This window comes from Ooceraea biroi, chromosome 2, assembly GCF_003672135.1.
Source record: "Ooceraea biroi isolate clonal line C1 chromosome 2, Obir_v5.4, whole genome shotgun sequence".
Classification (NCBI taxonomy): domain Eukaryota; kingdom Metazoa; phylum Arthropoda; class Insecta; order Hymenoptera; family Formicidae; genus Ooceraea; species Ooceraea biroi.
The window spans coordinates 3210280-3237203 of NC_039507.1; the positions used below are offsets into that span (position 1 = coordinate 3210280).

General features: G+C 38.8%; 1 protein-coding gene across 7 annotated transcripts in view; it reads left to right on the forward strand.

The window, feature by feature from the left end:
- LOC105281766 overlaps positions 1–26924 on the forward strand; it is a 54783-nt gene that overhangs the window by 23365 nt on the left and 4494 nt on the right. For 3 of the 7 annotated variants that reach the window (XM_011343221.3, XM_011343226.3, XM_020032410.2), the window contains 4 exons: positions 12777–14541; positions 16687–17231; positions 18873–19192; positions 21954–22253. In XM_011343221.3, the coding sequence (XP_011341523.1) occupies positions 14369–14541; positions 16687–17231; positions 18873–19192; positions 21954–22253 (1338 nt within the window). In that variant the 5' untranslated portion in view covers positions 12777–14368. Of the gene's footprint in view, positions 1–2823; positions 4127–4978; positions 5082–8219; positions 11231–12776; positions 14542–16686; positions 17232–18872; positions 19193–21953; positions 22254–26924 lie in introns of those variants that run through there. The other 4 variants (XM_011343223.3, XM_011343225.3, XM_011343228.3 and 1 more) reach the window with 3 other exon arrangements.

The following is a 26924-nucleotide window of genomic DNA, read 5'->3' on the forward strand; positions in this document are numbered from 1 at the left end:
GTGTATTATAAATATAATAAGATATATAATATAAGACACATTGTCGATTTAACAGAAAATATTAATCGAAGCTAGAATAAACTATCAAGTTTTCGTGTCAAGATATATAAAAAGATAACATTTAATCGTGTTACAAGAGAAAAAAGGCTTAACTCCGGAGATTCGTCGAAGAACCTATAATCTGGAGAAAGTAGATCAGCAGAATGTGCCATATACTTGTAATAATCGTGTCTTATTTTTCTTTCTTGCATCCTTTCCCGCAATTATCCCCCACTTGCAACGCGACAAATTATGAGCGAACGTGTTGATCATTTCTATGTTGCAACTCGCATTCCCGCGCGTTAATCAAATTCGGGTTAACCGGAGCATTCGCAAGAGATTGCGCTTGTTACTCTCTCTGTGGATTTAATACCGGTGAAATACACACGTTCTCGTTTATCGAGCATTCTCGTTTAAGCCGTGACTATCGAGTTTACTTGATCGAGATACGGCTCGATGGGTTACGCTGTTATACGCGATTACGAGCGATCCTACGAGATTACTTTCGCGCATTGTATTAAACGCTCGAATCAACATATCAATGAACCGCCGTGACGTATGAACCGTTGTTGAAATTCGGTCCCGATTGTTGTACATTTTTGTCATGAAAGGATTATGCGTACATATTAGGGTACGATACATATGTACCAATTAAAATCTGTAAAATCTTATATATTGAATGGTACATTTGTAAGATAATAATGTCATAACGTGTATTTGAAGTGCCGGACTTTTATATATTAATATTAATGAAAACTGTTCTCTTTTCATTTGCCGGGATTTGTCATCTTTTTAGCGCATTAATATGGCCAGTAATTGTTTCAATAATGAAAAATATGATAAGTATTGGTTTTTATAAAAGACTTTTGTGGAAGATAATAGCGTTTAAATCATTCATGAGAGAAAGATAGGTAATATTTTCAATTATAATACATAATAAGTAAGAAAAAACGCCATCGTTTATATTTTAAAAACATCGCTCTGTAATTAATATTTAAATGCCCGTGTAGCAAGAAATATCGTAAAGTATCACGCGCGCGCGACTTTAGATATTACTGATTTAAAATTATATTTCTCTATTTCCGCTTTTACATATCTTTTCAGAAAGAATATTTAAAAATATTATTTGTGTATTATTTGCGCATTTTTCAATAAAAGACATACTCAGCAAATTAATAGCCTTGGAAAAGCAGATCAGCGTCACTCAAGAGCACTGATTTCATCGCGCTCATTTTCGTGTACCCGACATAGATGCAAGTCCATGGTGGTAATTTCCGGCGGACGGAAGACCCGCTTCGACAAACTCCTGGTAAACGAATCGAACGAGACTATGCACTGATATCGAAGTCTCGCAGAGAAAGTTGCCGCTTTGCTGCTTGATCGCCAGGTCTGGTCGAAAGGATAATAACATGATACGACGGGAGTAACACAATCTCGATTAAGTCTCAATGGTCTAGAAACATCAAAAGGTACAACTGCGGTATGAAATCAGGATGAAGCTACGAGAAGCAAAGAGCAGAGCAAAGAGAGAGAGAGAGAGAGAGAAAGAGAGAAGGAGCTAGAAAGAGATATTTTTCGAGAGTAGAGACCACGGGGTAATAACTATAAATAAGCGGGAATTTTTCGCAAATGGTTGCTGTATCACCGTAGTATCAATCGCATCAACAATCTGATAGTTCTTGTTTCTTCTTCTTTTCTCTTTTCTATTTATCAATCGCATACAGAACTCGTATTCCGCGTCCCAACAATATATATATATATATATATATATATATATATATATATTGTTGGGACGCGGAATACGGTGGATTTTTACCGATCACTTTTCTCGCGGATGCTTCAGGTGCACACCATCCCTTATCCGAGCGTTTCTGCTATGCGTTTTATCTCGGTCTCGGCCACTTCGTTCAACGAATGCCGGAATAGCGCCACGCTTTAGAACTGGTTTATGACCCGCAAACGTACCATTCATAGTGGGAAGAATCGCCCGTCCACCTACTCACACACACATACACATTCATTGTACGATTACAGAGATAAATCTTTGAATATCGTAGTTAATGGACTCTAAGGTTCTATCCTTTCTTTATATACGATCCTCTTACATATTATTTCCTCTACACCGTTAAAAATTGTGCGTCCATATGTTAAAATTTTCTTGTGTTGCCATGTTTTGATTACTACTTCAATGTAAAATTAACATACAACTGATATGTTATTATTTTTATAACAATTTTATATGTTACATTAATGTTAACTTCATAACTTAACATTTTGTGTATGTCTCTTAGAAATGGAATATTATTTGAAATGCTTTTAACACAATAATTTTAAACAATCAACATGTCACAAAGTCAGTTTAACATTCTAAAAGAAGTTAAAGTAAATCTTCAAATAATCATGAACTTTGACATATAAAATAATCAAATTTACTAAAATTAAATGTTTCTATCAAAAATAATTTAAGTTGAAATAATTACTATCATGTGTTAATATAACATAAAAAGTAAATGTTCATATTGTATGAACGAAAATGTTCTATCAACTTTTCTGATGAGTTATTGTAACTTCTCTTCCATGTAGTTTTCAATTACTTTGTATGTTATTTTTACATCACACTTAAAGTTACAATAACAAAAATAAATTTAAAGTATTGTATTAATTACTTAACATTTCTAATTTGTCAAGAAGTAACATATGACGAATGAGTTACTTTAACTTAAAATTTAGAGTAGACTTTCTGGGACATGCAAAAAATGTTAAAATTAACATTTTATTTTTTACTGTGTAGATTCTGAAATTTGTATAAATTAATTCGTTGAAGTTTGAGAAACAGTATGTTTAATGATATAAAATTAAATTTATAGAAAACTTGTTCTTTTACAAAAATATAAGAATATACGATAAGTGTTATTTTCGCCTGATTTCCATGAAACGCGCGCTATACATATATTCGCGACAGATATTACGTGTCTGAATCTTATATCTGAATTTTACAATAGTCTGAAAGATGTATTAAGCACTTAAGAAGGTATACTAGTTGGTTCAGTTCTATATTGGTTCAATATATCGTGACGTCAAAAGCGAGGAAGGTTCCTTCATAAATGACGTTCTTAGAAGCACAGTTACATTTAAAGTAGTGTCTTCGATACATTATTGCACGGTCGAAGCTTAAGAATCCGCAAAAAAATCATTAAATTATACCGAGCAATCTAAAATACTTTGCGATATTAATAATATCAGGTGGCAATTTCTTCTCGAAGTAATTTTTATTCATTTAGCATACAAATAAAAAAATCCTCTTTTTAAGTAACCCAAGTTTTAATCTTGTTCTTCTAAAATTATATGCATATGTAAAAAAGCCCGATTGGTTGGATATTATTCTTTAATGACATTTCTCTCTTCCTCTCCCTCTCTCTGACGTCATAATGCATATACCTAAAATTATTGATTGCAATTTTAGCAACTAATATTCATTTCCCCACAGTGCTACGCGATCCACTTGTTTCAATAGGAACAAATAAGAGCATTAGCATTAACACATATTGGCGAAATCGCGCATTGTGCACAGTGTATAACAAGCAGTGGATCATCGGTATTCTTCACGTGTATACGCACGCATGTTGCAGAAATTACGTCGTACTACCCGATGCATACCACGCGCGCGGTAATCCCCTAACGCAAAGAGCGGCCGTAACTTACGTGCCGATCTCCTGGTGTAAAGCGTGCGTACGCGAAGCGGGCATGTTCGACAATAACGGAATCCTCGGCTCTTCGCGTGTACGAAACCTCAAGCACCGGCGTAAGTCTCTGTAACGACGAATTAATGCGACGCGTCTCAAGCGGAATGCATGAGCGCGAAAACGCCTTCCTCGTAACCGTTACCAGCTGATCGTGGCTGACACGTGCGACATATGGCAGTCCCCAGGCACTGGTGCACGCTGCAAGTGTTCCCAGTTTGTTCCGCCACGACTCTTTCATGACTTGCGCCCGTACCTCGGGGCATAAAGTACCTAGCTGAACTACTTCACAGCGAATAAGAAAATATCGAAGTTACACCGAGTGAAACATCTCACGTTTTTATCACGTACGTATATTGCGACACGCAGCAGGAGAACGACTGGTTCTGCGACTGATATAAATGTCGACATTAGACATCACCGCGGACACAATTCATATCTCTCACGCGGCGCACACATCCTCCACCTTACCATTTTCATATTAAAATTGCAGGCCGTGACCATTTAACAGTTTAACAAAAGCGCTCGTGTGCAGTCGTTTTATCGATCTCATCCAATTACGCGAATTGTGTTCTCGTGTTATGTTAATTAAAATAGAAACTTGGAGTTCCGGTGGATGTTAGAGCTTACGTCATTACACAGTAGAGAATAAATAATACCGCGAGCAAGAGACGACAATGCAATGACAATTGCGCATCCCGGAGAGCCAGACTTATCCTAGTAACGGTAGTGTAAAGCAGTAGCAAGCATTTCTTTCTGAAGAAGAGAGCGATTCGTCTTCGGGTAGGCGATGCGGAGAGCTGTAATTCGTATAAGTGCTTTATTACAAAGCGCGTCCGCGCGCGTGCTTCTGCGATTCACTACATAGTAGTAGCAACGACGAGTTCTTTGAGTCTCGAAAACGAGAACGCGCCTCGGAGAACAATTGGAGACAAAGGCGCTGGAATGTTAGATTAATCTGAAACGATAAAGAGGGTCGCGTAGTCGAGCAACCGTGAAGATTATCTCCGTCGCTTGGTATCTCGGATGCCTGCTACTGAGTCCCCTGATGTTTCATTTTCGAATGGCTCCTGCTTCCTTTCTCTCAGTTCCTTTCTCTCTTTCCGCCGAGAGCCTCACGGGATAAAAACTGATATGTGCCGTTAGAAAAAAGAAGCCGACAGAGTACTTGGTGTATTGTAATAATCTTTCTCCGGCAGGTTTTGTCGATCTACCGTCTGTTCTCGCTCGTGTCGTCCTCGTTTTGTACCGATGACCCGTGGCACATATTCACCCGATGAACGCCTTAATTGGAGCAAGCAGGTATATGTCAATGTTAAATCACTTACACACACATAACGCAGCCATATTCTCGGATTAAGGCCGGCAAAAACTGCTCCCTTCGCGGCATTTGTATTGATTATTTGTCGTGTTATGTTTATACCGCGCGTTGCAATTTTCAGGGAGTGATTCAATTCTGCTCCTGTTTTGCCCTTTCCAGCTGTACGTTCCAGCTATTCGCATCGCAAATACAATTTCTATACGCAATACGGTCATCCAATATTTTACCGATATTATAATGTGATTTCGTATTATTTATTATATTATTAAATTTAAACACGATTTATTTACAACAAAAGTATTGTGAATAATTGTGGAAACATGTGTGTACTTATGTGTATCCAAGTCAAAAATTTAATTTAAAAGTTTAAAATAGTTTTCCTGATAATAAGACACGATCAACACTAATTCTGAGCTTTTAATTTGAATGTAAACATAAACAATGAATAACGCAACTAAAAAGTCACATTTTTAGGAGATTGCAAAATAATAAAGTCAACAGTAATATCTGATGCAAATTGATGCAGTTTGCGCGTATAAATGGAAGCGTAAGGAGTCAGCGTTGTTTCGTTTTCAGAGACTGTAAATTTACCTAGTTATTACGAGCTATTTCATCCTTTGTATGAGAAAATCCTGAGAGATGACAAGGATGCATCCGAGCGCGAAAGCTTGTTACATTTGCGAGTGCAGTAGCTTGTAACAATTAAATTTTCAAAATAAGCAACATTGAAGTATAATTGTCAGTATCGCTTCTTTGTAATAAATGCTAGTTTATTCATTAATTATGCTATAATTATAGCCATTCTGATAATATGTGATATTAGGTTCCATGACGAATAGTTAAAAATTGCTTTTAATTTATGAGAATTAATTATTGTATTTGTTATAAAGTTGCTCTGGAAGTGCAATTTTGTTCGCATAAATTTCATGTTTCAAACATGAATAATTTTTAATTAACAATTTTATAATTATATAATATACTCGAATAACATTTCTGTGTGATGTATTCTGCAATTTAAATTGCGAATAACATATTATACGCTTTCAATATTTTATGTGAAGCACCACGAATACGCCAGAACATTTGAGGCAGGCAGGAGTCAAACGCGCTTCGTTAATTAATTAATTTCCGTACGATAAATGGATAAAGGGCGAAAATAAATAAATCACGAAATATTCATAGAAAAGTCGAGCTGTGCGCTGAATATTGAGTTGTTATCGATATTATCAGTGAAGATTGAGATTCATAAAACCTATATATGTATATTCATTCACGTGTATATTCATTCACGAAGCAAATTTTCATTAAAAGCATCGCGCTACCAATCCCGCGCAAACTAATCGCGATGGCGTTAATTGTGCTATAATCCATTCGAGTTTACTATAAATTTACATATAAAGACGTTTTACAGACAAAATCAAACTTTTCGCAAGAACGCGATCGCTCAGACAATCGTGAAATAACATCGATCAAAAGTTTCCCCAAAGTTTATCACGAAAAACGCTCCGTTGCTACTGGGATATATATCGAAAGCTATCGCAGAATCGCTTTCTGAGTATATTGAAATCCAGTTGCACTTTCGATCATACAAGTAAGAAAATAATCTTGCTAAAAACAAAATTTAAGTTTTTGAGTGGATTTAATGGTGTTTTAAAATTCAAGAAAAACAGTGAAAAGAATCGTATATTATATTTTTATGATCTTCTATCAAGATGAAATGCACATGTATGTGTGTGTGTCATGAATTTAATTAGTTAGAAATTGGTGGTAATAACACAGATAAACGACAACATAGATGACAACTATAAAATAAAGCCGGCACAGCGTAGTTATAAATTTACATCTCTAAACAGAGAGAACTGCCTTCAGAAAAATAGAAAATGTGAATTAAATGTAAAACACGATCGTGCATTTGTCCGTTTCAGGTTTCCAAGATTGATGTCGAATGCACCACATTTGCTATTGCTTGAATGCGAAACGCGACTGTGACTTGCATTATTTAAACGAGACATAACGCTTTTAGTATTAACACTCGTAAAATGTAACGCCATAAATACTCGTCGAAAATATGTCATACCGAAACCGAAGCGGAAGTCCTTTCAGCGCGAAGCATTTCGTGAAATTTTACGCAAGACATTTATTACTGCGCGCATAGCGTTTAAATATCAACAATAAATCAAGTGCGACAGTTTAGAAAATGCATACCGTTTTATTCAGGAAATGCCCTTGTGAGATCGACAATTTCATTCCACAAGATATAATTTATCGAAAATGACATGCTTTCTCCTTTAACATTGAGTTTATTGACATGGTTCAATTATAATAAAATGCAAGTTTATATATACATATGTAAAAATTACAGTAGATTCTTAAAAGTTAAGGCTTATTTCGTTTGTTAAAGAGAGAGTAATCAGCGAAATGGCAATCGTATCGTATCAGAGTTCGACCAGCGTTTTTCAATGCGTGATTTATGAAACTAATTCGCGATCGCATGATAGAAAAAGAATCACGGAAAAAATAAAACGTTATAACAGCATAATACGTGCATAAGTGCATGCAAACGTATCCACGAGATAATATTACACAATTACGTAATTTAATCCGCGCGCATTCATTCGCTGGTGTATGACCTGATGTACGGCATAACTATTACCGTTGCTTCAATTACATATCCAACGGATCTTCGCGGAATGACTCTGAGAAATTACGAGAATAAAAGCGTTGTGCGATAATCCTTATTCAACTGCAATCCCGCGTGACCAACAGTGATTTAAAATGATTTAAGCGATTTAAACATTTAATGGCGGGTCGAGGTCGATGTTACATTTATATTTGCACATGAAATTTTTCGTATTAACGTAAAACATACGTATGTATATTAGTGAAATATGCACTGAGAAAAAAATGTAATTGATCCAACGAAATGTCTTGTTACGGGGTGCCAACAAAATATATACTTATTTCAACAAGTTATATATTGAATCAAATATATAATTGTTGGATTATAATTCTCATGTGTGTAATCCAAGAACTACATATTTGTTTCAATATATAACTTGTTGAAATAAGTATATATTTTGTTGGCACCCCGTGACAAGACATTTCGTTGGATCAATTACATTTTTTTCTCAGTGTGATATAACTAAAGTTATATTTTTACTTAAAACAGTATCATTAAAATAGCATTGATGTTCTAATACTTGATATTTAAAAATAGGAATTTATATACAAATACTTGATATAATTTGAATGTTTAATATGAGCGATTACAAGACAAATGATTATTTTATTCGAGTCTATGGCTGTTAAGTAATTTTGTAAACACTACTTGTACATTATATCATCAGTTAATGAAATGGGAATATATTAATATGACAATAATGAAATATAGCATTTCTCATAAAGAACTAAATATTCAGCGTGTTACAATCCAGAAGAGCAAAATTGGAAATGCAAATGGCAAAAATTCGAGAAAACAAAACAAGCCGTCAAAATTGGAATTTAGATTACAGAAGTTGCAACGCGCAGAGTTGAAAACAAGATATATTGAATTTCGAGGGATGCTGGATTGTGGAATGGCAATGTGTGTAACATAACTAGGATGGTTTTATCAAATTCAGCGTGCGAATCCCACTTTGTGATGGAAACCTAATCGACTTTTCCCAGTCAGACGGGTTGTATTCATTTGTGTTTTGATTGAATACACTACTCGAAACTATATTTATTTAAAAAATCAACTGCCCAGCTAATATTAACTAAAAAAATTATGCTTGCTAGGATAAATCCAAAACATTTTCGATATTATATGACGAGATTAATTCTCATGATCGTAAAATGTTCCTCGGTGATGAATTGGCAAATGAAAACAGCTTCCAACCTGTGCCGCAATTTGCAAGAATTATTTAAAAAGTAATATCTGATATTCAAATGTAAACAAAGCGGCGATAGATTAGCATGAAAAAAAGGAGGAAAAAAAAGATAATTGACAATGCATTTAAATACAACATAAGTTACGCTAGCATGCATATATATATTTCGTGATATATCCCCTTTTTATTTGAAAATCAAACAATGCGGGGAAAATAACGGATTGATGTTTGGTGATATGCCAATCCTCATAGCTCTGCATTCATTGAATATCCGAGGTAGAGTGTTTCGTTAACTTGTATGTGTGTTGCGATCACAGTGTTACGTGATTTACGCGGAGAGAGAATATTATATATCCGTTGTTTTCATTCGGGAAATATTCGTTGTTTACAAAACATCTATGTTCGTATTGTAATGCATGCATTTGCATTCTATAACGAGTGCGCGCGAAATCTTTTATAAACCACGGGAGAACAACGTTAACGAATAATCAAGAGTAAGTGAATGTGATAGTAATCAGATGTAAGTCCAATATTGGTATAACGAATTAAATTCAAATCAAATATCCTCCAACTGTGCATTTTTCAATCCAATACTGCAACAGGATCGATCTCATCAATACACATCGACTTCAGTATACGTTTAGCTAATCCCGCGTCCCGATTATTCCGAAATTGGAAATGACAAGCGGCAAGGAGAAGACAAACGCGCGGCTAAACTGCGGTTAAGCGTCCCAGAGAAAACTGCTCGTTAACCGTTCGCATTGTGCGGGAAACCTAGGTGCTTCCTCACGTCGTCGGCACATCCTCTCGTTAGAAAGCACCCGCGGTGGTCCGTCACCGATGATTTAGTGGAAAGAGTTCGCGGTTCGTGCTGCACGATGTGAATCGGCATATCACCTTTCTCCGGTAAACTCTCTATCGTTTCCGAGCGATCGGAAGCGAGGTAGAAGAGCCGCGCGGCTAAATATCGGCCTGCGTCGCGCACAATCACTCGCGCACGAAAGCAGAATGGGAGGAAGTGCCTCCTGGTTTTCTACCGGGTGTGCACGTTTGTACACGTCTGGCTCCCCTCGCAGGCAGGTTGTGCCGGATAGAGGTATGCAGGACAGTAGGTCACTGTCAGCACCATCGGCAGCCGTAGACCCATCAGCCTCCTACCCCTTTCCGTCGTCTCTTTCTTTTCTTTCTCCAGCTTCCTGTGCCCGCCTCCGTCCCCGCCCTCGCCACTCCGTACCGCCAATCGAGCAGATCACGCATCTTTGTCTTTCTGTTCTTCTTCAGCGTGTGTGAATGCAAGTTTCTCAAAGCTCGTTACGTCGGCGCTTTCTGACAGCGAATCAATGGTAATATTCAATATTCCTTCCCCTGTTTCTTCCCTTGCACAAGCGGATAACATTTTCATGGCGTTAACGAGGATGGAAGGTCTTCGCGCGCGAAAAGGAACGCAGAAGATCCGTCATCGTGTCGACTTGTTTGTGTTAGATTCACATTCGAAATCATTTTCATCCCGTCCTCCTTTCTCGTTGCTTCCGGTTTCTTTGACAGCTGTACCGACCAACTGTTATCGCTTTGTGCGTTCACCGCACATAGATGCGTCCTCCACCACCGGTAACGGGCGAATGACTCCTGCTCATCCACCAATTTGCGTCTGCCTCTTCCGTATGTTCCTTCACTCTTCCCGGCGCTTTCTCTCTCGCTCGTGCACTCATTCACGAACTCCATTCGTCGTCTCTCTCTTCCGTTTGGTCTCGCTCAGAGTTTTTCTCTTTCTTCCTCTTTCCTTCTTTCACTCCTTCGACCGTCTCTCCCCTCGTCCTCCTCCCCGTCTTGTTCCCCGTTTCTCTTCATCCCATGTGCCCATGATCTCGTGAGAGTGTTGGCTCTCGCGAGGGATCCTCCACTCTTCTTCTCAGCCACCACCAAGCTCCGAACCGGGATCTTTGCGTATTCCCGAAGACGGACGGTAGTTTCGTTACTCGCATTCGCGGCCGACATGTCGGATCATCCGAAATTCGCCAGCAAAAAAACGCAATACCGCCGCACGCCCGGCGAATACCCGTCTTAAGTAAGTGTGAATGAGCTCGCGATATCGTGAACGTGTGCACGCCGCGAAATAGTCGAATCGCTTCATCCGAGGTCATTTTAAAGTCGAGAAGGGTCTATTCTCAGTGGACTGATCCTCGAAGGAGCCGTTTGTTTTCAGAAGTTTGTTCGGAGTGTGGATATCTCGGATTTAAGGATCGACAAGTGCTCCAGTTGTCGTAAGTCAGCGATTAAAACAACCTCTATAGAGAATTTATAAATAAAAATAAAACAAAAAATGTCTAAGTAATATTTCATGAGTAAAAATTCATTATTCCATATTATAAAAATTTTTATATAAATAATAGGAGAAGATATATTAATGACTCCTTAATTTACAGTTATTTCTCAAGGTTTTCATTAAAAATTACAGTGCCGTTTATGTTACCTCATTACTACGCTCTTTCATGAAAATTAATTAAGCTAATGGTAGCTTTAGAAATTATGTGAGATTCATCCATACATTGTATGCAGTAGGACGACAAACTCTATGAGTACGAATATATAAGTAATTAAAAATAAAAATAAAATCGTTATTATATACGCAACTATATAGAGCACAACTAAACTTGCTTCTTAATATAATAAATATGAAAAACGTGTTTTATTAAGTATATGTTTAGCGCGACTTATGCTTTAATCGCTCACAATTAGTAAAATTAAATTCATATATTTAAATTTATGAATGCGACAAATGTGTCATGCGATGTTTATTACAAGAAAGGATTACAAGAAAGTTTATTACAAGAAAGGACTTTTTCTTCTTCGAAGAGGAAGTATATACTTCGTATATACTTTTCCCACAAATTTTATCATATTTTTTATCATAAAAAGTGTTTATCGCAAAGATATTTTGAAATTTGCCAAACATTCACGTTTAATGCGCCAGCGAGATTACATATTGCAGTCCCGAGATCCGATGCATCATGTATGAATCTCTAACACTCTACTCTAGAGTGGCGCATCACTATCAGCATATATTTTATTTTACGCGCGCACGTGTACAAAATATACATGTGGCACGTATCAAGAAGAGACGTTTGATAGAGCAAAAGTGAATTTCTTTTCCATTTTTTATGATTCTCATTTGAATTTACTTTCCTCTTTCTATCCTTTTCTTGTTTTACGATGTGTGTTTTACGTGCTGTTAAAGAAGTAGAAAACGTGCGCGTTGAATGATCAATATCGAATATCTTAATTCGTCAGCGGTGTCGATTTCTCTTTATCGAAAATTTCTTAAAACTTAATTACGAAAATACACTTTTCCTTAAAGAGAGAAAAACGATAGGGAGAGGGATAAATTAAAAGTCTTATCAATAAGTCTGTAAGTAAATATCAGGAGACTGATATCTTTAAACTACTTTCAAACAAGATTTGCTTAATAGAATTTCGATACAGTTTTAAATATGAAAAAGAAAGAAGGACAGTTTTAAAACTACTGCGAAAAATAAAACATTTATTAAAGCAAAAATACTTCAAAATTTGCCAAAGCGTTAAGCGATAAGATTCCTATTCCCCGATGTGGGAATAGCATGCATGCACATGGGGATTACACTCGTAATCGACAGCTATTTCACGAGAGAGGAATTACCGCAACTATACTGAAAATTTATGCAGATCCCTTGATACATCCTATGTAGATTGCATCGTGACGGGCATGTGAAAAACATTTCGTCCGAATGTACTGGAAAGAACACGGCTTACAGTGAATAATTCTGTCTGCAGGTCCAACTTGATTCGTGCAGAAGTGTGCCGGTCGGCCCCGAGGCTGTAGGCCAGTCCGTGTTTCGTACTCGAGGACCAGGAAGGAAATTCGTGTGAAGAAAGGACGTAGAAAGAAAGAGAGAGAGAGAGAAAGAGAAAGGCGAACGAGAGGCGAGTGAGAGAGCAGAGAATGAATTTTGCTAGAGAGAAGAAAAGAAAGCCGAAAGATCGCTAATCGAACCCGGTCGTCTTATAGTCGAGAACGAAGATTGGAAGATCGCGTTATAGAAATCGATTAACGTATACCAGAGAGAGAAAGATAATTGTGTGACGATAATCAGAGACAATATATCGATGTCAAGCAGAGATTCAACAAGTGAAGGACGGGATTGAACTACTCGATGGACACAAAAGCGCCTGCGAATCAAGAATGAAACTACTGGCTGTTTCTGAGCAGAGAATTGCGAAGAGGAGACCGCGTGGGAGAGAATAGTGGTTAGAAAATTAGACGCCGGCTTGCCTCGAGGTGGCTTACGTTTCTACCGGGGACCAGACGTGCGGAAAATCGTGAGGGAGAGAAAGGAAGGGGCTAAAACCTCGCCAAGGACAAAGCGAAGTCAAAGCGAAGAAAAACGAAGGGTCGAGCGAAAGTAATCAGCACGCGTCACTCGAATGGATACGACTATAAGAGTCAATTTTTAAGCATTGCTCCAAGAGGACGCTTAATGTGAACATTTACTACGTACTACAAAGTTAAAAGAGAAGAAGAAAGAAATTATTCCAATTTAAAAATCAAGAAATGAAATATAATTTCCACGCGTCGGATGGAAACATTACTGATGAAAATTTCCGGAACTGTGTGAAGATTGAAAAAGCTAATTAAACTGTGTGTTAATTAATTCGACGCCAGAATGCGAGTCAAGAAATAACATTGACATAGGAGTAAAGATTGATTCAAACTAATTTAAATGAGCATTGAAGGAGAAATTACAAGTGTTTATTTAAGAGAAACTGACTATGCAGTTGAAGAACCTGTTTTCGCAAATGTAGCAAACAAATATTCTTAGAAATCACTTTCTCAATGAAAATATCTGAAAACACCGTTGGAGATTTTGACCCAATCTATCCAGGGAAGTCTATTGGAACATTCGAAATTGATTTGTCCGATAGAAGCCTGGATTGTCGAGGCAGCTAGAGGGGCGCACGTAGGTAAATTGAGAGAGACGACGTATTCATCAGTGCGAAAGACCCATCCCCCCCGAGCATGTTGTAAAAAGTATCAATTTGCGAAGGAATACGAGAGGTTGTCAGGGAGCAGCCAGATTTCACAGACACACGCGTGGCTCTGACGGGTCAAAGATCGCATCGAGGGCAGAGAGGAAGAGAGAGAAAGAGAGAAAGGATCGTGAAAGTTTCGAAGTGGAAGTCAAAAGAAAAGCCTATTCAAGAGGTGGTCGCCTTGAATGGCGCGTTCCCGAAGTCGGGGAAGATCGTAAAGGTGATTCTCGAGTGGCGGTTTTAACCCCTGTCCTACGAGGGGAATAAATAAATACGGGTTTCGCGTCTATCGGAGGAAGGATAAGCGTTAGGAAAATACGGCGAAGCGGACGAAGATGAGCAGACAAAGTGTACCACCCCCAAGCATCAATTCGTGCGAGAGGATCAGACCGGAGCGACCTAGAAACACGATACAGAGGCTCGTGTGGGGTCCTGGTTCACAGTTCCAGGTTGGTCATATCGGCATCCCAGAGGATGAAGGCTCGAATCCGCGAATGGCGTTGAGACGGTACGTAGACTCACATTTCACGGAAATTATTAAACAGCACGAGCCGGTATTGAGTTTCAGAGCAGTGATCCTCACATTGTTTTTTTTCTACACACGTAAGAGAAGACCGTGTTCGAAATGTACCGTGCAATTTTTTAAAAATTAAATATCCAGCGTAATAAAGGTCAATTAAAAGTGCAATATAGTACATACTCTCAAGATTGCTTCAAAATTTCTTCGCATAAAAGAAATATTGCGATAAAAAGAAAAATATTGTAGAACCATCGCATTAGAGAGCTTAATAGAAATTTCTCTTGCGCTTCTAATTAATCAACCTTAGTAACACGACATAAAACTGCATTTTCAAAAGAACAGCGCACAAATGTTTTACGTTCCAAGCGTGTTTATATAGTTCTATTATCTCCGTAATAAACATATTGCCTCTGGTAATTACGAATAAATAATGTAAACTGCGAGGCACTAGAATGGCTTTTATGTACCATATTTATGAGAAGAATTATATAGTAAGAGATTCTGTAAAGCAGGAGTACGTCATAATAGGATTTACACGAGGTACGTCGTGTAACAGGATTTACAGATACAGATTTGCTTGGTCCATACGTCACGAAATCCGTTGTAACGGATGCGCGCATGCAATTAACCATCTCTCGCATTATTGAATCACATTGCGTGTTTCTGGAGTCAAGAATCAGAGGTAATTACCGACACATCCATCAGCCAGACAGCCGTGGCATGTAATAGGTTTATTTAATTCCCACGTATGCTCGTCGCGGACCAATAGAGCACCGAGGGAGAGAGTAACATGATAATCAGTTACACGAAGACGGCCGATCAATAGAATCCACGAAAATTACGTAGTGGCGCAAAAAGTGGTGAAAACGTGGCTCGCGCATAATAACAGCGGTATAAATGCGATCTCGCGGAGCCGTGCGATAAATCCGCTTAACGCCGTTTCCTAATAACAGTAATTCTCGCGGTAATAAATCCCCGGCGGACTGATTTGTCTGCTAGACGAGATAAATTAACGCGTCCTCGACGCGACTCCTTAATAACGGTAATCCGCGATTACGATTGATCGCCGTACTTACGTAAGACTAGCGAAGTACGTAATTAGCGTCGACACTTTGCCCTCAAGTAACGACTGGTAAATCCATGTGTACCGCATTAAATGCATCGTATTAATTGTTAACTTTATTTAGCGTAATCGAATTTTTAATCATAAAGTTAGGAACAACGCACAACTTTAACGCACAGAATAATTCTGCGAATAATTCTTTGTAAATGCATTTAATCGATCCATTGATCCATATTTTATGGTGACTACTTTTTGTGTTAATATCATTGAGCATTTTATAAAAATTATTTGTTATATTAAATAATAACATCAAACGGATAGGAATATTTATAGTACATTTACTGAAACTTTAATTTGCTAATTCAATATGTAAGTAAAATATTTATTTTTATTTCCTGCAATATGCAGATTCAACATGGAGCATAGGATGTAATTTTATTTAATTTTGTTTTCCAGTTTGTGTATATGTATATGTGCGTGTGTGTAATTCGTGTTAAAATTCATAAATTGAAATATCGCAATGTGATATCAATTGTGAGAGACAATTGCATGCAACTCTGATCAGACGTAAATTACGCGGACATTACCAGCAATCGTAAATCCAAACTACAATTCGCCAGTGAATTATTAACGTACATGCCAATATCAGTATTTCCACAAATCTCCGCAAAACCTTCCACACAATTCACGATACGTTACCTTCTGTACATCCAACAACCACCAATTCTTTCATGCTACACGATGATGAATAGTTGGTATTGTCCTTTCAATATGAATGCTTTTGTACGATAACCAACTTTTGCGCAAGAATTGACTCCTTTCTCGACTCATATTTTTGCCGCATTCAGTGTAACTGAAAGCGTTTGCTTAGTTCTGTGTATCGTTTTTCCAATCTAAAGACTGGTATCTAACATTGAATAAGAATAAAAAATTAGATGTCTTAAAATTAGTTTAATGATAAAAATATCTCCTAAACATAACTCTAAAATTAATTCTAATTATTTTCCTTTGTATAACGAGAATCCTACACAATGCTACACAATAAAATGATGTGACATTCTTTTTTTCAGGCTGCTGAGGTTATATGAAGGCAGACAGTACAGGGAGGCGGCTGGTTTTCTGATGAAACTGCCGCATTACACCTTGAAGGCTGCCTTGCCAGATATACCGGTGGATTTGTTGATCGAGACGTTACCGCACAGCCTTGCCTTGCTGGAAGCACTCTACTCCCGACTGGTAGAGCTGAACATCAGCGATACGAAGATCCTGCGAATCGAGCAAGTCCTCTGGAGAATAGTGCATTTAATATCGACTAGTCAGGATCATTTCCGACCGCGGATCTGGTGCAAACTTCTCGTGTCCTTGAACAGACTATCGCCCAGTACCAAGAGCACGCTGATATCGAGAAGACGCGCCCTAGAGAGAGCCGTAGAAGGACTTGGCAAGCATGGATTAGTATCTTCCTCGCAGACGAGCAGCTCCGAGAATTCCGTAACGTCAAACCTGGTACCATTACCGGTGGCCCTGAAAGAGGAACTCGAGATCCGAACGGAGACGTACAAATTAGCGTTACACAAGATCGAAAACTTGAGCAAGCACACTGGAACCCATAAAGGTACATAACAGTTATTATAGTAATCAAGATCGCATTACCTAGTTTTAAGTTTACCGCGTTGAGAAGAGAAAACCCAAATTTCCGTATAGCTCTTGATAATCATAATTTGTTATATTGTATTTTCGGCTTCATAAGTACCATGATCGAACCATCATTGACTTTTGAAAACTTTACTGATAAAGTGATAGGAATTGCAGCGTTCCATGAGTTTTTTGGATACATGAATAAATCGACGATCGTAATCGTAAATCAAACAGTATTCGACTCGAACAGTATTCAACCAGCGTGTTAATGGATATTGATGAAGACAGATAGTAATCATCCATTTTTCACTTACGCAGTTAATTATCCGAAAAACCTGTGCTTACAAGCGTTGAACTAGCAGAGCAATATTTCGCCATTATATTTCATCTCACGAATCAGTCTAGATTTTCATGTGAAATTCGGTATTATGATGAGCGAACTGTCGAAATACTCGCAGGAATATGCGCATTCATTGGCGGAGCCCGGCAAAACGCATTCACCGGTGCGTCGCAATAGTGCATACTACAGCGTGCAGTTATCTTGCGATGGGATTAATGCACATGTACGCCACTAACTTGATCGGGATTTAAAGAGAGTTGTACGATCATTCTCTTGTTCCATCACACCGCATGTACATCTGAAGCTTTGCGGAACCGTCGAATATTAACGGAGCCACGAACATCGTGTTACGTTTACAAATGCAAATGGACTGATGATGAGGGTGTATTAAGCTATTTACATAGGAAACTACGCCGTTCTCGTTCGCGTATATCTCCCGTATCGCAATCCACACGCGCAATCCGAGATGTGTCATCGCTCGTGCATTTCCGAAGAGAAACGTGCTAAAGATAAAAGAAACGTGCGTATGTAAAATGATGAGTGGCGTCGCCTATATTGATAGGTGTGTGAAGAAACATTACTTTCACAAATACTATATCGTGGAAAAAAGTCGACATTAAAATATCGAAATTTTCTTATATATAAAGTATAATCAATACACATGTTTCTTTATTAAATTATAACATTTTTATGTATTATTTTACATACATTTTATCGTTTATTTTAATGTTAATTTTTATCTAGAAATCTGACGTGATAATGTAGCAATCATTCGCGTTATTGGGTAAATTCATTTGATTACTTATTAGCGACAATGTAATTACGCCACGATAATAAAATTAATGTCTTGTGCAGGAAATAGAAATTATTCCACAGCTTTATTCGTTAGATGAAGAAAAGTGCGGTCCGTATATCTATTATGATATTAAGGGAATAGAACGTCATCCGAACTATAACTTATTGAAGCGTGAAGTGCGGCAATTTATGCCATCCGCGTGAGAGTGCGGATATACCCCATAATTTAATCTCGCCTCATTATTTAAAGGAAAGTATGGCATATTTCGCTATGATGTCAGATAGTCTCCGCGATTTCGCTGTTCGTGCCGGATATCGAACCGGCTGTTCGTGTAGCCGGAGGCGCCGTAAGAAGGCGACGGCGAATGCAATAATAATCACCCCGCGCCATCATCGGTTCCGCTCTAATAATAAAAAATAATAATAACATCGGAGATTGAGAGAGAAAGAGAGAGGCTCCAATCTTTTCTTGTATTTTTGCAGTGGATCAAGGTGTGCAGGCGGCCTCGCATCAGCGACAGCTTTCCCTGAAATACAGCGAGATCCAACAACGGCTGATCGATAATCAGAGTCTACTGAATACCTTGGAGAAAGCGGGTGGACCATGTACCTTGGAGAATCTGCTGGCGGAGCTGAAGCGCCGAGTCGAGCAGGACAAGGAGGCACTCCGACAATGGACAGCCTTGAGAAAATGGACTTCTGGACCGTCGAATACGAAGAATCCGGCCCTAGCCGCCAGATTGCTACAGTTTGCCCGTGGCTGCGCGCTCGCCCTACAATTCATGAACGAGGATAATTCGCAGGTAGGCAGGATTACACCGATATCATTGAATTCTTTCAAAATTTTCTCTTTGAAAGTGCGTGAGTGAAGGTCTCTTTCTTTCCAAGTTGAAACGTACGCAATTTATATGCTTAGGACAATTCTTAGCGAACTAATGTTGATTATAGACAATTTTATTATTCGTACGAATATTACACAAACATACACATAAATGGAACCTATGGTTCCCATGTAATTGCACCCGTGTAAAGAGACTCGTCACCAAACCAATGTTATCTACCCATGAAGAGCAATTTGCGTTTCGCGTAACCGTCCCAAGCGGAAAAAGCGGGAAGAAGCCTGACACAGAAACGGCAGTCTGTTGGAAACAATGGGAGCGTCGTTCGTGTGCGATCGCGATTTACTTTTCGTGCCCCCGTGTGCCGCGTGAGAAGCTCGTACGGTCGGCCGCAACAATATAAGAGAGGTGAAGGACCTAGAACCACGAGGGCGAGAGAATGGCTCAGAAACACACAACACCACCACGATGCTGTGACTGCTACGATTCCCGCGGGATTGCGGCTTGCGACTCGGCAGCTGATGCGTCCAAGACGATCCACAGACGATGTCAAAGGCTCGCCGTGTGTAACCGCCATGGAATCCCGTAAGGACCCTAAGGCGATCCTAAATTACACTAGTTTACTCCTGCAACTGCTTACGCTCGTCTACTCTCGTGTGACGGTCGCACACAAATCGCACGTTCGACATCAACTTGCGAAACAAAATGCAAACGACGGCTAAATGAACGAGATGAACTCAATCGTACATAGCAAATCGTCGAAATGCGTCAATTCGAGATGTGAAGATGTGAATTGAAACGGATACAATGGCATTTGTGAGATACAGCTCTGATTATATGTGACATTTTATACCAACTGTTAATTATTCAATCTCGTCCATGTGGCCATTTCTTGCAAAGCGTTTATCAGTGATTGTGATGAAAAGTACGAAAATACACGATGCATAATTATTTCAATGATAACTGAAATGCGTGTTTCATTCGAATAATAAAATCGAATACTAAAATCGGAATTTTATTTGTGATCGAAATAAAATGCAATGTTAAAGTGTCCATATGCATTCGCGCACATGACTTGATAACGCATAGAATTAACGTGACTGAAATAAAAATAATTTTTTAATCGAATAAAGATAAGCGTGCGTGGTGCCAACGTGCCTCAAATGCTCTCGTATTTTCGCGTATTTTCACATTCTACAGCCAAAAATGTGATTACAAATTTGCAGATTACGTTATACGAATAATGTTGATTCCAAACTCGATATGCAAAAAAATTGTTTCAAACGTGCGCGCGTGAAATTAATATATAATGCATGCGGAGAATTAATATCGCGATAATTAATATCACAAATAATGCCGACTCATGAATTATCATCGCTTTGGAACAATGAGGCACACACGATAGATATATTATGATACATAGATATATATGTATCCAGTTGTCGCACCGAACTTTTGCGATGCAATAAAAATTGCAAATTAAATCCGCGTCGGTGGCCGGTACGCTCGACTTTTGAAGCTTTTTCCGGAAAACGTGACGAATTGCGCACAAAATGCAATGGTCAACCATAACTGCGCGATATGTGTGACACGCGGAACGACACATCACGATGTAACACATCTACGAGGAGAATGGCAATTTCCATTTCGTCGGGCGCAATATAAACGGCGAAATTAGTTTGTTACGTTACCTTTCCTTTCTCCTCTCTTTTTTTCGACGAAACTCGGGGAAGGACGATGGTCGCTTTGATGGCGAAAAACAATCGCGGCCAACACGGTCAATGAAATTCGGCACCATCGACAGAGGGACATCTAAAATGTTTCACGTTAAATGCACTTTAATCGAATGCATCGCATTCACCCTCTCGCGAAATTTACAATTAGTCGAAATTCGATGGATTCTACTATTGCGATAAACAGCTTTTCGATAATGCGAACGAGCACACGAGCGTTTTTCGAACCGTGTTACTCGCCTAATTTCGAACAAAAACGTACAAATAATTATCTCTTTTAATCTAACGATAACCAGAACTTCAAACGATGAGAATGATGGAGACTAGTAAAACGAGGATGGAAAATGGCACCTAAATTGTTATATAACAGAATCGAATTGGAAAATCCGCTTCGGCATGCCGAAACGCGTTAATTGCTCTCCATTGAGTGCGTTTTAATTGAAAGCTCCGAGTTGGCTGCAAATCCCAATCGAAAATAGGACGAGTGGGTGCTGCAAATGTACAGTAGTTTCTCCATGATATGCGATATATCGCTCGACTGCTCTTTCATACAGTTTATAATATAATAATATTATATTCATAATATTAATATTCCGATTTTTCATTCATGCGCGAAGGAAAACAGCGTATTATTTTCCTTCAATGTGCGTTTTACACATTTATCGTATGGCGTAATATTGGAATAATATTGGAATGCCGCTAAAAATACATGTTTTGTTAGTTAAGCAATTTTTATCTGCTTTGCAAAATAAATTCGAGCATTTCCTCGCGACTGCGAGAATGATGTTTGAGGACAGTAGAATGGAAAAAATGGCACGTGTCCTCGAAAACTGGGTCATCTGGTCATACTCTGGTGCTCGTTGCGATAAGAGCAGAAATACACAGATGTATATCTAGAAATGTATATGGTTTCATTGCGGGTACTGAAAGAAGATGCTTGGTAATTCAGTACTTTGTACCCTACACTACATCATCGATTATCCCACATACAGGTATCTCACCTGGATGAGAATCTCGGTGACGATTATGAGGAGGAGTCGAGCAGCGCCGGCTACCACACGGACGAGAGCTGCAGCCCAACCCCAGAACCGGTGGTAACTGGTGGCAATTGTGATGTGGGAGAGAATTGTGCGAATCTAACTTTGGCGAACATCACGGTGGAGAGGCTCACCGAGAGATACGCTGCTCTCTACTCTCAGGCCAATCTGCACACTTTGGATGCTCTAGACGCGTTGGAATCACTCAAAGACGCACCCGACTTAAAAGCGAAAATTCTCTACTCGGTGGTAGTGGTGAGTATTCGTAAGGCGAAGTTGTTATGCTAACTGTATGCTGGAGAAGCGTTTTCCCGTTCGCGAAATCGAGACTTACATCTTCTCGAACTATTTCTAATCATAATCTTGAAATTTCGAAACAGTTGATAACTTTGTACTTCTAATGTGTTAATGTAAGACTTATCTCAATCAAATCCATGAATCTAGAGTCAAGAGATTTCATTTAAAAAAAATTAAAAATTTTAAGAATAATATATAAAAAATAAAGTCATAAATTTTGACTGATAACATAAACTCTCACACGATATTCGATGGGCAACGTAGTAATTATCGATACGGTAACAAGTACGGTAAGTGAGAGAATCTGTGCTATCAAACGGAAATTCTGCTTTTTTTTCTCGTCGATCAATTTGCCGCGTGATTCTTTCGAATGAAAACGACTGGGCAGCGCAGCAACAAAAGACGCAACGAGGCGACCACAGATTATTATACGAGTAGATATACGAGTACACTCGATCATTCGCAGGAACGCATCCGAGTTAGCCATGTGCAGGCGTGAAATTGTCGTGCGAATGTCTGCACAATATCCCTGCACAATACGTCGTTGTCCCGCTTCGCAGTTGGATTGTTTAGAGATGATGGAAAATCTAGATAAACGGTCCTCCACTTAAGGATACTTCGAGAACTAGTTCATCTGGTCTAATGTCAATCCGTTGTTTTGTTAAGATATAATTAAATGAAGAGTTAATCGATCGTGCGATCAGTCGATTCTGTAGATTCTATAAAAGCTTTATATCAGATTAATAATAACGTAAATAACTCTAATATATAAGCATACATAAGTTGATATATTTTATTAGTTTCTATGCTTGATATATCCTATTGAAGTGATTTTATTTTGCCATTCCTATCTTATTGCCATTCTAATCGCAATTTATTGATTGTGATGAAGCTATTGACGCTAACGTACCGTAGTGCGATTGATTTTATGCGATGCAATCGCGTATAATGATTGATTTCCAGTGTCTCATATAATTTCCCGTTTTTCGTTCCGATCATTACGCGTAAACGATATCGGAAATCATCATGATTGCTTTCCGTACAGACGCACAATTAAAACACTACTCCTCGATTATATCGTTTTACGCGTAAATTAAATAGCGTTCATATGTGAAATTCAGTTATATGTATCCCGCGCTTTTCCGCGATAAAGGATGCCCTTCTCTTTTTTCGTTAACATATATAATATAACTTTTAAAACATCATAAAATATATCGGCTTCCCTAACACGTGCAATTTATTCCATAAGAATAAACTGTGTGTAATTGTACATATATTCATCGCGACGCGCAGCGAATGAATGACGAATGGCAGATTTGCATTCTCACATATCGTTCCCATTTTTCAATTTCGAATGGAAGTCAGGCTTCGATTTCCTGTCCGCACACATGACATAAATCCTAGAAAGGAACGTGGAAAGATCCGCAAAAGTCGATCAGCGGGAACCAGCTTAATACGTGGGCAATTAACCGATGTACACGTGCTCATCGAGGTGCCTACACGGCTAATATACGGTTCACAGGAATTGGATATACGTCATCAAGAGTAAACGCGGGTCATGTCAAAGGTGTCAGAACGTGCAGCGAGATTGGGTTACACCCTGTGCGAGTAGTTCGCAGTACAAAATCTAGCGTGCCGTAATCACAACGCGAGAAATTAAACCGTTTAACGGTATCCCGGGGGATTACCCGATGTGCGTGATGGAATTGCTCCGGTAAACATTTTCTTTAATTCTTTAATACGCTCGTACACACCCGCCGACGTTTAATGGAATATTTTTGGAGGGACTCGCGTCTCTCTCTCTCTCTCTCTCTCTTGGCGTAGGTATTACGTATTTCGTTATCAAAATGTAAATATTTCCGCTTAAGCGCGAATATCACGGATAATTGCATCGGATAACGCCTCCGCCTGTACGCGTTTACGCTCTAGGCAAGAAATACGTTATCCCCTTTAAATTATGCTACCCAGAATATAAATACGTTTCTAAAAATAAAGTCGCATTAGTTTCGCGTGTCAGCTGGAATGATTGAACGAACTACCATCGTTTGAACGCTTTCGTCGAGCTCATTTTCGCATGACATTGCATCACGACATTGAATGTTACCGCACAGATCACTATGGAAACTAAATATCGTGCTGTCCTGACATTGAAAGCTAATGATACCGGAATACGAACAATCGTCATCGCACTATGCAATATTATGAGTATAACGAATCGCCAAGAAGCGTATTGACGATTTCCTCGGATATCCCAGTGCGCGCATATAAATACGAGCCGTGAGAAGCATCTCGAGTGCAACGAGCCGTGCAAACCGCAAACCTTACAGACGCGTTCGCGGTTGATCCCGTCGTTTCATGAACGTTGAGAAAAAAGTCGTGCGGTCCACGTATATCACGAAGAACAGGGACAGAGGGAGAGAGAAAGTCGACAAAATCTAATGGAGAACGCATACACTAGGTCGAGAGTGCGGTATGTCGGCAAACACTTGTTCTCCACTTGCACTCTCGCATCAGGTAACGTGAAAGCCAGCTGCCAACGAGCACACGATCCTACCGCGAAACGTACACGTGGTGTGTGATTTACACGTTATTTACGCATGTGTAATCACATGCTTTTTGAAGATCACATTATGTGAGATCCTTCTACTTCCTATCGAGCGAGTATTTCTCGAGTGGTTCGCGATCAACCTACATTTAACAGAGATTAAATGCGGAAGCGATCTCTATTTTATTGTATTTTTAAAATTTTTGATGTTAATTATTCTGATAAGAAAACTTATATCAAAGTTCTATCAAAGTTTGCGTAAAATTAAAGCGAACAATGAGATTCCTTGACAGAGATCGTCTTCTGTTCAAGTTTAATTCACGACAAGCTTTTTGTTTCAAGCTTCTAACACGAGAACTTATTCGGTGAAAAGAAAAAGTTTTTCCGGCAAAAGGAAACTCGTTATTGATTGATCGAATTGATCGAGAAATATATGTATGAATAAAAATTTTTTTCGAAGCACAAAAAGTGACTTCACGTATTTTATAAAAATAAAAGACAGTAATAAAGAGAGAAAAGCAGAGTGAAGACTTTTTACACTTTCGATTCAAATTCAAATTCAAGATTACAACGAATATAAGCATCAAATTATACTTCTTTGAATTTCACGCTGTGTAGAGAAGAAGAAACTTCTTTTACTGCTGGTTTGAAACCGATACAAAGCAAACTTCTCCATCGTAGGAAGCGTAAAGCGTTCCATTTTGCGTTCACGTCGCGTTTCAGCCAAATAATATAATTATAGCGGAAAATTCGATTTTATGATCAACGAAGTCGTTTGTTGGTTCGAACACACAAATCATTCATAAATCTCACGAGAGAACATTCAAAACCCAGAAAATGGCTATTACATCATGAATATGTAACTTTAATTTGTTCCGACAAGAATATGCAAGATTATTAATGTTAATTATCGGCATTTATTAATTAAACACTTACTAATTAATCTTTTTCGCATCAGCTATCGCATTGTATGGTTTATCTTGTAGTTACACATGACAAACACGCGTGTATGATAAACAGAGAGGGAAAAATTGGGATTCATTTGCCAATCCGCATTAAAAGCGAACAATCTCTTCGTTAACAACAAGCGCGCTGAAATCGCGCTTGTTTCCGCGAGATTGTATTAGTGAAAACAAAACACCGTATCTCGCGAAATGAAGTAATTGAAAATCCATCCAGAGCGCCAGCTTTTGATATTCCCTTTAACCATAAGTGCGAAGGGAAGTGTGGAAAGCCGGAGGAAAAACGGAGAATGAAAGAGCAAGGAAAAGCAAGGAAAACCTTCTCTCTCCTCCTTTCTCATATCTAATCGTAAATTTTGAATAGAGCATGCGATGTCTGTATATATAAGTGTGCTGTAAGATTATTTTTACTACCACCACGCACCTGTCTCCCGTTCGATCGATGGACCATTAACGTCAAAGCCGTCGGGGAGGAAAAGAGCGAAGGGATGATCGGGTGGTGCGAAAGGGGGGACCGAGGGAGGATGGCGCACTTTTGCGATGGAGTATACTCGGCAAGTGGCAGCGAGAGAGACGCTGGTCCGTCAGCCTGAGGCTATTAGATACTTTGCATACATATACGGATACATACGGATGCCTTTCACACCGATATCTCGGAAATCGATGAACTAAAATAAATATCCACGAAGAGAGAAACCAACACGCGCGTACACAGAGAGAGAGAGAGAGAGAGAGAGAGAGAGAAGCGGACTATCCTTTCCGATATCTCTCTTTCTCTCTCTTGTTTTCTCTCTTTCTCTTCCACGCGCGCATGTTTATATCAGCTTTTAGAATAGGCTGCTGTCACTTGGTCGATAACCCGGAGATGACAATTTGTTAAATATCCTTCTTGAGAAACGCCATGAATATCTTCATGATCTCGATGGCGGTGTCAAAATTAGCGTTCCTGCCGCGGCTAGGACATGCGCCATTTTTAGACGAGCCAGGACAGATAATCCCCGAATTGCGAATAGCAGATTTCAATCGACAATGCGATTTATATCTTGGACCGAAATAACATGCCATGAGTATCTCGTACGGGAATATCAAGACAACGAGGTAGATAAAGCATAAAGAACGAAC